The 13,922-nt window shown below is 38.8% G+C and overlaps 1 protein-coding gene across 1 annotated transcript in view; it reads right to left on the bottom strand.

Moving 5' to 3' along the window:
- CARMIL1 (capping protein regulator and myosin 1 linker 1) overlaps nt 1–13,922 on the bottom strand; it is a 144,680-nt gene that overhangs the window by 42,758 nt on the left and 88,000 nt on the right. The window contains exons 21-29 of the mRNA XM_082234939.1: nt 13,312–13,484; nt 12,943–13,011; nt 10,987–11,080; nt 9,557–9,655; nt 8,323–8,451; nt 8,015–8,146; nt 4,902–5,077; nt 3,025–3,112; nt 1,918–2,067 (exon numbers count right to left, since the gene is read on the bottom strand). Coding sequence (XP_082091065.1) covers nt 1,918–2,067; nt 3,025–3,112; nt 4,902–5,077; nt 8,015–8,146; nt 8,323–8,451; nt 9,557–9,655; nt 10,987–11,080; nt 12,943–13,011; nt 13,312–13,484 — 1,110 coding nt within the window. The remainder of the gene's footprint in view (nt 1–1,917; nt 2,068–3,024; nt 3,113–4,901; nt 5,078–8,014; nt 8,147–8,322; nt 8,452–9,556; nt 9,656–10,986; nt 11,081–12,942; nt 13,012–13,311; nt 13,485–13,922) is intronic.

Here is a 13,922-nt window from a genome sequence, read left to right as displayed (position 1 = left end):
AGACTTCCAGATAAGATGGAATGTGCAGGCAGTCCTCATCTGTACCAGCCAATGATCAATTGAGCATACAAGGAGGGAAATGATCTTGTAGGTGTCCTGATCCTGAAGTATACAGAGCTATACACACTAAAACCATCATCTTGAGCTTGGCCCAGTAGCCAATTGGCAGCCACTGCAATTATTTCAACAGTAAAGTAATGTGTTAGTGATATCCTGTCCCTGTAAGTGGTAGAACCACTGCACTTTGCATTAGCTGCAGCTTCCAGACCAGCCTCACACGGAGAGAATTGCAACAATACAGTCTGGAGGTTACCAGAACTTGGACAATGCTGCTCAGGCTATTCAGGTCCAGACATGGCCATAACTGACTGACCAACCAAAGTTGGTAGAAGGCACTCCTAGCCAATGAGGTCAGCTGAGCCGCTGGCAACGATGATTAATCCAGGAGCACCTCTAGACGATGAACATGCTATTTCAAGGGGAGCATGACCCCATCCACAGAAGGCAATCTGGACTCAGGAACCACCCACACACAGCACCTCCGTCTTGTCAGAATTCAGTGTTTATTCCCCACAACCAGCCCACCACTGAGTCCAGGGCTTGAATGGCCTCTCCTGATTCAGATGTTACAGAGGAGTAGAGTTGGGCATCATCAGTGTACCTTGATCCAAATAACCTAATGACTTGAGCAATCTTTTGTCAAACAAAGCTCAATGGTCCGACAGTGTGAGTCAGTAGAAGACTGTTTTAGAAAGTATAGCCAATATTGTTCTGTAGCCAATGCATTTTAAAAAACATTTTCTTAAATTTGTAATTATGGTCAACAAACCACTGCCAGCTGCACTTACTTGATTCTGAACTGTGATACAATTGCCAAGACATCTATAGTTAGGACATTTGGAAAAATAAGAGCCATGAAATAAAGCAATGACAGGCAGTTATGCCCCTTATTTACAAAACCGCCTACAAGAGCTAGTTAGATAACATGTACCATCAATAATGCAGCATGCAGAATTCATGCTGCTTGCTGAATGAGTTATTTGATTATTTTGACCCAGTTTAGCTCTGTATAAAAGATCAGTCTCTAGTGTACATAATAAATAATCAAGAGTCTTGCAGTACCTTGAAGACTGAGATATTTATTGTGCCATAAGCTTTCATGTAGTAAAGTCCACTTCATCAAATGAAATGTTATTCTCAGTTGAAAGGCATGTGTGTGCATATGCACAAACACTGGACAGAAATGAAAAAAATGTGTACATCACAACTCCCTTGAGAAAGGTCACTTAAGTGTCAAGACTCAGCCGCCTTACTTGAGCTATCTGCTGAGCAGAAGAAAGATTCACACACACAATTTTCAGTTTCCTTAAAGCCATGAACAAAAGAAATCCATATAAACAAAAAAGTCTGAGCCAGGGGCAAAAAGGATCTATACTATTTGTAAGAACAGATTTCCAATACATTCATGAGATTCATAATAAGCCTTGGAACGACAGCAGCAGCAACCAAAACCTGCCAAGCATCCGCCACTAAAATGAGCATATAATAAAAAATGCAACTACAGATAAAGATAGCTCAATGGCTACCTGGATGGAAAGTTCTGTGCTGACAGAAGCAACAGTTTGCTGCTGCGGAATGGCTTGATTTATTGAGGTAATCATTCCCTGTGTACTGCCAGTCACTTATAGAGAGGTAGCAGCATAGCACACACTAAAAGATACCATAAAAAGATAACTACAAGAAATAAAAGTGAAAAGGAAAGGAAAGTGCTACCTTTCCTTTTGTCTGCAATATGTTTCTTGGACAAATGTTTCACACACCATCCATATTTACTAGCTCAATTTTTTCAATAACAACAAGCAGAAGTTTAAACGAGCCAGAATGCCGAGATCTAGACAAGGGCAAAAGGTGTCTTACCATGCATGTATCTAGGTCTTCCAAACGTTCGATTTCAGTTAGCTCCTCAACTGTGATGATGGAACGTTTTGCAGGTTTTTCCTCTGCTAGTTCAATATCTAATGATTCCTGACTGGGAAGGGGCTTGCCTCGCCGGGTCAAATGATCAGCCTAGAGGAAAGGTTGAAACAGGAGAAAGTGCTCTTAGTAAAAATGAAACACTGGCCAAAAAAAAAGTTTGATGCAAATGGTGCCAAAGAGCAAGAGTCAACTCAAGAGCCCTTCACAGAGCAACTCCTCCCAGAATTGCACAGGGCCTTGTAGGAAATCTAGTTCACACCCACCTCCATGCAGGAAATCCAGAACTAGAGCATCTCCCAGAGATGATTGTCTAGCCTCTGCTAGAAGAGCCCATTATCCCTCCAGGTAATTGGTTCCTTGCCAAACAGCTCTTAATCTCAGGATGTTTCTCTTTATGTTCAACAGAATCTACCCTCCTGCAACTAAAGCCCATTATATTTAATCCTGCTCGCTCTCTCTGCAACAGGTGAGAAGAAGACTTTGTCCTCTTCCAAACAACATTCTTCAAGTATCTGGTTTTCCTGCATTCTAGTCAAAGATCTGAACTCTTGAGCAACAATTCTCTGACTATATAACAGAGATTACAGAGGGTTGAGGATGTATGCCACATGACAAGCCTGTTTTTAAATGCATATCCAGTTGAGTCTTTGTCCCCTTCATCCTCATTCACATTGCTACCTTACTAGTATCAATGTACACAGTATTATACAGATATTTTGTCCATTATGGGTGTTAGGGACACTGTGGTCTTCATTTGTGTAACTACAACGTGTTACACAATCCTAATTGCAATTACACAATCCTAATTACACAATCCTAATTGTTACACAATCCTAATTGCAATTATAAATTGATTTCTTACCTGTCCTTCACCCTAACATTGTTGGGTGGATTATAATTAAAAAATATGATATAAAAGAACAGTTTGAAACAAAACAGATGGGTATATATTTGGAAGCTACAGTGCAGGTGAGTGCAATGTAACAGGCAAATCATGCTGAGCTGTTATAAATATCTTGAAATACTCAGATCTGTGTCAGCACTCACCAGTTTATGATGGCAATGTGACAGTGCGTCAAGGATCTCATCTACGATTCGGTCTGAGAGAAATGAGGCCACTGTCAACTTCACTTCACTGTGTGAAAGTTGAGAATAAGAAAATGAAAGCTTAATTCACACAAGAGTTTCCGTTATTCTTTACACTACTGGCTGTATGATGTAAAAGTTACAAAGATCTCAAAATTTCTCCAAGGAGAAATGTATGAATGTGTATGTAGAAACAGAGGACATTTAATAATTATTATTAATATTATGAAAATACACAAAATGCCACACACTCTTTCAGCAAATATGGTGAATTATTTCTATCACAAAGAACCAGATGTATTTCTACCTTGTTCCTATCCTTCCATTTGCAAAAAAATAAAAATGAGAATAATTTATTCCTTCCTTCTGCGATACCAATCAGACCATTATATGGTTGTAAATTGCACTTATTACAGTGCAGTGTGACAACAACTTCAACAGAAGTATTTGTACTACAAGGCTGGAACTTCTGGAAGTGTTATGTTGATGTTGTCTCAGGGTCCATTTCAAAGATCTGGCACTCTATACAGATGGAGTGCCTTAAATAAACCATACAACAACCAATGTTGATACATGACATAGTTCATGCAATTGTGCCACTGCAGAATGTGACATCAGTTCAGATGCATGTGTGCCACTGGTTTGTACCAAGCTGCAAAATGTGAGAACAGAGTAGGAACATATGCCCTAGAGCATCGTATGGCACTTCTGAGCCATGGATGCTTAACAGTTATGTGCAAGTCTTATAGTATTTAGGGGAGCACAGTTAGGCTGCCCTCGTTTCCTTGCAAGGTTGCTATAACATCTGCAGTGGTCCTGACCATTGTATCAATAGAATTAGATTATAAACTTTTTTTAAAAAAGCTGATGAATTTGCAATTTTGTTACAACTTATCTCAGGGCTTTTGCTTTTGTATTAAACAAGATATAAAACAGAGACTAATTGGTGTAGTAAATAAACCAGGTTACATAGAGTACATGGACAGTAAATCAATATTTCTTTTGCTGATTTGTACTCTGTAGAGGTTTTATAGGAAACATTTCCTTTCCAAACTGTGTTCATCTTCATTTTTATTTGTGAAAAGGTGTATCTGGAATAGAGATTCTAGGGGATTTCATTCAGTCTGCATTTAAGATACCAGCCTGAGTTGCATTTGCCAATATACAGATTGGAATGCATTATCTTTTGGTTTTCACACTTCTCTGAAGTTTGTGATATAGCTCTCAACTAAAAAATAAAGAAAAAAATGCCTTCAAAAATAATGTGGAATTATTTTTTTGCAGTGTTTTTTTTTTCAAATTTCAAGACTGATGTGGACTCAGAATGAAAGGGACATATAAAAGAGCATGTGTAAAATTGACACAGACCGTAAATAGATGGTTCTACCCATCCCTAATCTGGAAGCCCCCGCCTCAATGGTGATAGCCAACAATTCTCAAGAGATCAAACTAATGAATCATATTTAAAAATCAAATAATGAAATTAATTGTATTCTACATTAGCTGTGGTACCATAGCCTGAACTTCAATTTCTATACGTGTTTTATAAGACCTTAGTTCTGTGTCAACAAAACATTCTAATCAGAAAACAAAGTTGGACATGCAAGAAACCAGTATGTCTGTTAGGACTTTCTGGACCATGAGATGAGCCATCAAACACTTGGGACATCCAGGGCATAAGTGTTTGACTTAAGGGAGGTAGAAACAAACTAAGTCTAGAACTGCTGGTATTCCCCATTTGCTGTTGCAGGGACAGGTAGATGTCTGTTTTTAACAATGTACAATTTAAATATGTGCCACTGAATCCATAGGCGAACCGATAAATCATACCGACTTACCTAATTTTATTACGAATGTCAATGCCAGACTGCTCCAAGAGAACGTTTTTAACAAATGTCCGTGGAATGGAAATCTTTTCAGTGCCTGACTCAATCAGATCTTGTCTTATGTGCGCTTTCTTCATTGCACTTGGACAGAGATTTTCCGCTGCATCAACCATAGACTCAAGCAGTGTCTGTTGCACAAAGTGAAGGAAGGCAAACTTTTTCAAGAAACCATCTGAAATACTGCATGTGCTGCTTTAATGCTAGGGCCTGGTGATGTGCAACTCGCAAATTATGAAGAGTCATCAAATTAAGTGCCAGTTCCTACAGACACTTTCTTCTACCATGCAGTTTATCCCTAGGCAGATTCATATGAGAACGTCTTTTGAAATTACCCAACATATTTCCAGCATGAATTGTGATACCAGCTCTAGATAACTTCAAGTTTGTGTGTTGGCAGCAGCTGAATAAGATCTACACAAATCTTAGCAAGAATTGATTGCAAAAATGAACAAAAAGGAGCAGCAGCAATGTTTTTAATTGAATATAAAATACAGAAGAGGAAATGATATTTAATCAACACTGATCTGCTACCCACTAGACATATGAATGCTAATTCAGTTGCTTCAGTATTAAAGGGATAGTAGCGTAAGTATAGACCTCTATACCATTACCTACAGCAAATAGTGACCTGTTTTAATTTTTTTAACAGCTGTCTACAATAAGGAATTTGAGTTTAAGCAGAATGCACTGCAGTCTTAAGCAGCCAGACATTGCTCTCTTACATGAAAGATCTCAATAAAAATCTGAACAGTGGCTTTGTTTCTAATAATTCCAAGATCTTAACCCCCCTCCAAAAAAAAACAACCCATCATCAAATAATGAGCAATGACAGTACAGTGGGATTGAGCACATCTATGAAGTTTGCAGATCAGATTACTTGAAACTGACTTTGGTAAAATGGAAGTTGGAAGAGAAACTGAAATACTTTGGATGCCAAAAGTAATTCTGAATTTACAAAAAAAAAAAGTGGTTAGGTTTTTCTAATAAAACAACTTTATAGATAAACATAATGGTGGCACTTTAAAAATTAAAAAGGGTCAAGCAGCCAGCCAGAAGAAGCAGGGTGATGGGGTGGTTTGAGTAGCAAGACTGACAGCAGAGCCAGCATTTGATTCACTGGGGTAAATGTCTGTCATTTCAGTTGTGCAGTCAGAAGAAAGCTGAACTCACACACCCTAGCAGAACCACTAGGAGATCCTAGTTTTGCAACTGTAGCTTTTGGCATTATCCCACATACTAGGCTTGGATGAAAGGCTTGCTCTCAAAGGGTTATTTCTTCGGTGCTGCATTGGCTAGGATTTCATCAAGTTATACATGGTCTACTTTGGTGGGGGGAGGCTGGAAAAGAAGGTCTTTCCAACTCTATGGCCATGTTCAGACAATGAACAAGTTGGGTTTTTTTTGCCAGTGGACACCTTCTCTTTGCTCCTTCGTTCGTGGCACCAGCAATCAAACCAGAACACTTCCAATTAGCTACAGTTTCCTGGTTTGGGCAAAATGGGAAACTGTGGTTTACTTGCTTTGGAAAAAGCCAGAATATTAAGGTGACATCAAACTGTGGCTACCCTGCCTTGCTCTGAAGAGATAAGCATAAAATGGGATTTCCAAGCCCTACAACATAGGAAAGGGCTGCACGCCTGGAAGCCTTAAATCCTGGGAACTTGTGGGAAGATTTAAGTTTGTCCCTTCAAATACTTCGGCACTCTGGGGATTTGAATCAGTACTTTAAATTGTAACATTTTCTTCCTCATTAACTCCTCTAATTTAGATTTTTTTTAATAGCAAAGTGGTGTTTCTAAAGTTCTTCATTACCTTCCCACTGACTGAGGCATTTTCTTTTTTTGCTTCTTATGAGCAGAAGTCCAATATGTAGCTTTAGAGCTGCTACTAAGTTCTCAAATACACTAACACAACAAGCAGTTGGAAGCAGAAGCCATTGCAGGAGAAATTCTAACACTCTATGTGTGATGATTATGCTTCCCCACAGATAACCCTGATGGTGACAAATTTCCACTGAATTTTAGGCATTGCTTTTTCCACAATGGAATAGATGCTGCTTACCTTCTCCTAATAATACCTCCAAGGGCTGATTGCAACAACTAACATAATGCCGCTGGGCATTATGATTCCCTTTTAAAATGGCATGATACATTCTCCCTAACTTAGTTTTATTCCAAGTATTACTACTGTTGCTGGATTTTCTTTTAGGCAGTGAAATAAATTACAGCAGGGGTGGGGAAACTTTGGACCATGTGCACGCTGGGTCGTTTGTGGAAAGTCACGGCAACCTGTTCTACATACAAGACGGCAGGTAGGTATGGGCAAGACTTCAAAGGAACAATTGAGAACTTGAAGTAAAGTCCTGATTGTTCCTTTGCTGGAGCACAGCACACTCCCCCTCGCAATGGAAACTGCTTCTCCTTCCTTACACTTCTCTTTGAACCTCCAAAAACTGGAGGTTCCCTTTCCAAAATAGTTTTAAACTGCTCTTAAAACTTCATGTTTTCTGAAGTTTAAGGAGCCACACAGGACTGTTTGCAAAAGGGCTTTCAAGCAGCCCTGTGCTGAAATTTGAAAAATCCTGAAAATCAGGGCATCAAAGCGCAGCATCACCTGATGTCACTCTGACGTCAGGTGATTGACAGGTGGGTGCTTTCAACCTGCCATGAACCACCATTTGAAGCAACAGCAGCAGGTATGTTCTATGCTTAAGATGACTTTTTATTCCCTTGTTAATTATGCTGTTTTAAATATGCATTTTATATTTGACTTCCTTCAGCAATGTTTTCTTCTGAAACTTTTTTTGTTAACGTTATATGTGCATTCTGTTAGCTGACATACTTTGTACTGTTTTATTTTATTTCTTATTTTAATCCTTTAAGGTAACATTTTCATTTCCGGTTAATTATGTTGCTCTGACTGTATACTTTATATCTGACTTCCTTCAGTAAAGTTTTACTCTGGATTATTGTATTCAAAAGTTTTAATGTGTTGTAAACTGCTTTGCTTTCCCCCCTTTAAAATATAAAGTGGTATAGAACGGAACTGAAAAATAATAATAATACCTTGAGTTGATCATCAACGACTCTGGTAACCTCCCCAGCCATCGATTCTAGTGTCTCCTGGATTGGGTTGGATAAGGAACCATTTGCTCCTGCCCATGAAGGTCCACCAAGATGATACAGATTGGGCAGCAACTGTAAAAATTATTGCAACAAATTAACTCAAATTAATCATTATCTACAGAATCCTGTTAAGCAGGTAAACGTAAATAATATATATTTAAAAATACTTAATCTACATTAATATTGTAATAGTGATTTATTCTATTGGAATTAGTACGCCAGTAACATAAAAGCCTGGCACCACTTACAGTTTTGGAGTTCTTCGCATCTTTCATAAGTCTTTCTGCCGATTTCAGATCTTCCTGTATTGTATCAACACCACAGTTTCTTAAAGAGTTGATATGGTCTTGCACTTTGACACATATTCTGTCGATCATCTACACAGAAACAGAGCGGGAAGAAAAGATAATATTAGCAACCGTCAGAAAAGCTCTAAAACATTTTCATTCCCAGTATTCTAAGTAACCTTATGGGAGTCACATGACGGCTAGAGGCAAAAATGGGCAGAGCAAGATTAATCCAGAATGTGGCAGCTAGACTAGTGACTGGGAGTGGCCGCCGAGACCACATAACACCAGTCCTGAAAGACCTACATTGGCTCCCAACACGTTTCTGAGCACAATTCAAAGTGTTAGTGCTGACCTTTAAAGCCCTAAACGGCCTCGGTCCAGTATACCTGAAGGAGTGTCTCCACCTCCATTGTTCAGCCTGGACCCTGAGGTCCAGCGCTGAAAGCCTTCTGGCAGTTCCCTCACTGTGAGGAGTGAGGTTACAGGGAACCAGGCAGAGGGCCTTCTCGGTGGAATGCCCTCCTATCAGATGTCAAGGGAATAAACAACTATCTGACTTTTAGAAGGCATCTGAAGGCAGCTCTGTTTAGGGAAGTTTTTAATGTTTGGTGTGTTATTGTGTTTTTAATATTCTGTTGGAAGCCTCCCAGAGTGGCTGGGGACTCTTCTCTACTCTCCATCCAGGCAAGCAAGAGGCATTATCAGAATTCAAGGACACAACCCAACCATGCAAAAACAGTAAAGAAGGGTGTAAGGCAGAGCTAGTGAGAGATGTGGCCTTGGGGGAGCCCCATGGGTCTGGCAGTGATGCTAGGAAGGTCACATTTGGCTCCTGGGTCAAATCTTACTTCAGACTTAGAATGGCGGTTTAGCAGGGGATGGAAAGAATCTGATGCTCAGGAATATGTGTTGGGATCCAGAGTTCTACACATAGTCAGTTCAAATCATACTCTTAGGTTCAAAATCTCCCTCCCCACTGAAGCACCTCTGAAAATATGCTCCACAAGGTTGGGAACCCTTCAGAATAGAAGGTTGGGCAGGAGGTTTTGTGGAGAAATTAGTGAAAGTTATCTCCCCTCCACTTCCATTTCTGAAAACCTTTTCTGTGAGTGGAATTTTATGAAGAGCAATTTAAATCCAACCCACTGAAAATTACCATAGTTGTTTGTTTGTTTAAGTGAAATGCATTCACCTGCTGTGTTGTGCTAGTAACTATGCCCTGCTGCAGTCTGTATGCTTGTTCCTGTAGATATTTTCGGGTCTCATGATTGCGAAGCAAATAATTTTCGATCTAAGAACAGAAGTAAAAAGTAAGTTAGGAATATATGTGTATGAGTATGCACACAAACAGTTAACGTATTTGTTTTTAAAAATCAAGTGAGAAAAACAATGAAAGAAATGCAATTTCACACAACTGAAACAAAATGAGTAAACGAGATTGGATCAAAAATGAGTCAAAAGAAAAGGGGAGTACTATTTGAGGCAGGAAAAGTATTATTATTATTATTATTATTATTATTATTATTATTATTATTATTATTAATTTATTGAATTTATATACCACACAACACCTGAAGGTCTCAGGGCACTTCACAGAAAATAAAGCAAAACGTGTTTGCCATCACCAGCTGTTCTGATACATCCCAATATTTAAAGCACAAAACTCAACAGCCACATTTCTCTGATAATATTGTTAATATTCTCTATATCTGCAGTCACTAGCAATCAGTAAACAGAACATGTACAAATGGCATCACACATACATGTATTTAGATTGAGGGACAAGTGAAATCCTATGGAAAACTTCAGCAGGTTTCCTTGCATTAAAATGCAATTGGGAATTCCTTAATCCAGTGGATTTAGATAGTAACAGGCACAAGTCATTGGTTCAGTTTTCTCCATGGTGGTGCCTTCCTTTGCAACTTTTGGGTGGGGCCCCAACCACCCAGTCACCGGAGACGCAAAATTGTTTTTTTTAAATAATTACTAACTGGAAAAGGATTTCTGTTCCGTTGTTTTTAATTTGTGTTCTAACTGTAATAACAAATATTATTTTCAACATTGTAATTACAAGTTGTTTTGAGTACTGGAAACAGAAAAGTAACTAAATGTATTTATAAAATGGGATAAAAGTGGCAATCACCATCATGTCCAAAGGTACTTTCAATTCATTGATTTTCACATATGTGAAATCGGGGGGGCGGGGCGGACGACAACGACCCTTTTGTTCCTTAGATTGAGGCAAAATAACTGTTCCAAAAATTAGTCCGTTACCTAGGTGCCTAGGAGTACACATGCAAACATACACATCCATTTTATTTGTGTTACGTACCAAAAAATTCCGCTTAATTAGCACTACATGGGACTGTTTACTATTATGCATTTATTTCTGTTGTTTTCACTTCCCACACTTCATTTGGAGGGAGAGTTATTTTCACGCACTTTTGGATATCATAACCTTTGCAAACATACTTCTATGGGCCCCCAGGGTTAACACACACACACACACACACACCCCTCAAGAATTTTGTTCATTCAACCGTGAAATGACAAGCATTTAATAATATTAGTTTCTTTGCGTCTCCCTGTCCATCCCAATCTATAAGTAACTGTAGGCAATACCTTTTGAAGTGCCTCTTCGGTTTTTTCAGGGCTTGTTTTAAGTGCTTGAGATGCATCATTCACAGGTATAGGCATGAATCTTAATGTATAATTTCTTTTTTAAAAAAAGATGTAGAAAAAAATCAGGTTAGAAAAAACAATTATTTCTAATGTTTCTGTAAACTTCCTAGTCCCTTTATCAAATTCACACATTTTGTTACACACAAGCTGAAACGCTGTGTCAATATATAGTTTCCAGGACTACATTTCAAAATGGCTTTGATACATAGCTGAGATGTAAAAAGTGATATATATGGTGTTCTGCAGTTTGCAAGTAGACAGAAATAAGGGGTGCCACTGTATATGTATTTTATAAAGTAATGCAGGATATATGTTATTTAAATAGAACAAGCAAATAGGAAAAAAGAAATTTAAGCAGTCTATCAATGTTACTCGCATGCCCAACAGGTGTACTGCTAGCCTATTTAAGTTTTCTGACAACAGATGTAGCAACTAGATCTTCCATGCAAATATAAACTGCAGAGTTTTCCAGTATAAAAATTTGGAATGAGGGATAACAACCTACTTTAAAAATATGACTAAATAATCCATAGGCTTCTGCAGAATTAGCTTGCAAAACTATAGCCCTTTGTTTAATGAATACATTACGTTATCCACCAAAATGTCAGTAACTGTGGGAGTCTCGACCTCTTCCTGTGTTATATATTGACTTATTTTTCACTGCTGTGATCCTAATCTATGTTTGGAGTTTTTGTCTCTTGGATTATAACACATTTCTAAAGAGTTATTTCCCACCCTGCAGCCCTGATACTGTCCTGAAAATTCCAATCATCATAATGCACAACAAGTGGGTTTTTTCATAATTATCTCAACCCGATTCTAGACTTTGCATTTTCAGTCCTGCAGTGCAACCATCAATAAATCACTCCCTATTGAACCAAAGTAATTAAGATGAGAGAATGCAACACTGTTTGTTGTTCTTCATAATGGTTTTCATATTTCTGTAGCAAATATATAACTTCACTGTTACAGTTTGAAAAACTCCCAAACCAATCATTTTGATGCTGTTAAAAAGGAAAACATTGTACTTCTTTTACTCTGTTGTTGCCAAAAAATGGATACTTTGGAAGAAAGAAATAGTTTATCTAAAGTAAGGTTAATTTTATAATGCAAAAAACAACTACCTTGAGAACAGAAGAATTAGTTACATTACTTGATCTGGTAAGAAGCATACGGTAGAAAATGTTTTCTAATAAAGATGTGATACACACACACACCCTTACCAATGTTAACATAAAAGGCTGTCTTCCCCGCTAAGAACTTTGCTGATCACATCTGGGGCCCCATGAGGGAGACAGAAGGTGACCTGAACTTCTATGCTCAGTAAATAAGATGTCACCTTTAGAAAATCATAGCTGTTGTATTAGCACCAACATTTCCACTTTCTGTCAGATAATTTCATTCTCAATCTTAAGAGCAGCTCCCCCCTTTTCATTTATCTTGGCAGATGGAAGAGAAGGCACATATTATAAACAGGATGCCAGAGAGTATTTTCCTGTCAACAGAATGTATGTTGTCAGTCTGTGAAGGGATTTCCTCACCCCAAGTTTGCCATTGATCTCAGTACTGCCAGTTAACTTTTCATTAACTGTAACTTTAACAAGATGGCACCGTTTAAGCATTAAGTGCCACTTGACTATTTTTTAATTCCACACATTAGGATAGAAAGTGATAATGAATTTGAAAATTGGTAATCAGCCAACAAATGTTTTAGTAACAGAGTACATCCATCAGTACAGATGAGAGAATGCAAATATTAGGGATTCCTCTGCCATTCAGACCGTGCAGATCAAAATGATTCGTTGTCTATTTTTGCAAAGCAGTATTGTAACATTAGCAACCAAAAATTGGGTCCATCTTTGTGACAATTATAATACACAACTGGGTGGAACTTACTTTTCTAGAGCCACTGCTATATCTTGGAAACCCTGGGCAGAGATATTATTCTTGTCCCATATAACAGTTCTGTTGAGAAAATAGAAATGACACAGGTGCACTGATGAAGTTGTTTTTTAAAAACAAGCAAACAAACAAGCAAGCAAGCAAACAAACAAACAAACAAACAAACAAACAAACAAACAAACACATATTAAAAACTATCAGTACTAGTGCATTTCCAGTATTTAGAACAGAGTAGATCTGTATGTTTGGTCTGGGAGATTAGACAATATGCAAGACACTCATGAACAAAGCATGGGTTAAGGCATGCAAGACAGACATCGTTCAAGTTAAGGAACATGTTATGTTTAAATATGCACATAATACCTGAGTTTGGTGTTTATTTGAAGAGCCTTTGCTAGCATTTTTGCTCCCATGTCTCCCATGCCGTTTCCACTAATATCCACTTTTGTAAGAGATGTATTGCTGCCCAAAGCATTGATGATAATAGTAACCTCCGTCTTCAGCTTGGAATCTGCTAGAGACAGCGACTGCAAGGGCTGCAGAGTAAATAAAGAACAGGCAATATCACTGCACTACCCCTTAAAGGTAAAGGGTAAAGGGACCCCTGACCATTAGGTCCAGTCGTGGCCGACTCTGGAGTTGCGGCACTCATCTCGCTTTATTGGCCGAGGGAGCCAGCGTACAGCTACCGGGTCATGTGGCCAGCATGACTAAGCCGCTTCTGGAGAACCAGAGCAGCGCACGGAAACGCCATTTACCTTCCCGCCAGAGCAGTACCTATTTATCTACTTGCACTTTAACGTGCTTTCGAACTGCTAGGTTGGCAGGAACAGGGACTGAGCAACGGGAGCTCACCCCGTCGCGGGGATTTGAACCGCCGACCTTCTGATCGGCAAGTCCTAGGCTTTGTGGCTTAACCCACAACGCCACCCACGCACTACCCCTTATGCTAGCCCAAATACCGCCTTTCGAGC

Source organism: Podarcis vaucheri, assembly GCF_965113315.1.
Source record: "Podarcis vaucheri genome assembly, chromosome: 8".
Lineage (NCBI taxonomy): Eukaryota > Metazoa > Chordata > Lepidosauria > Squamata > Lacertidae > Podarcis > Podarcis vaucheri.
This window is presented reverse-complemented; position numbering and strand designations above follow the sequence as displayed.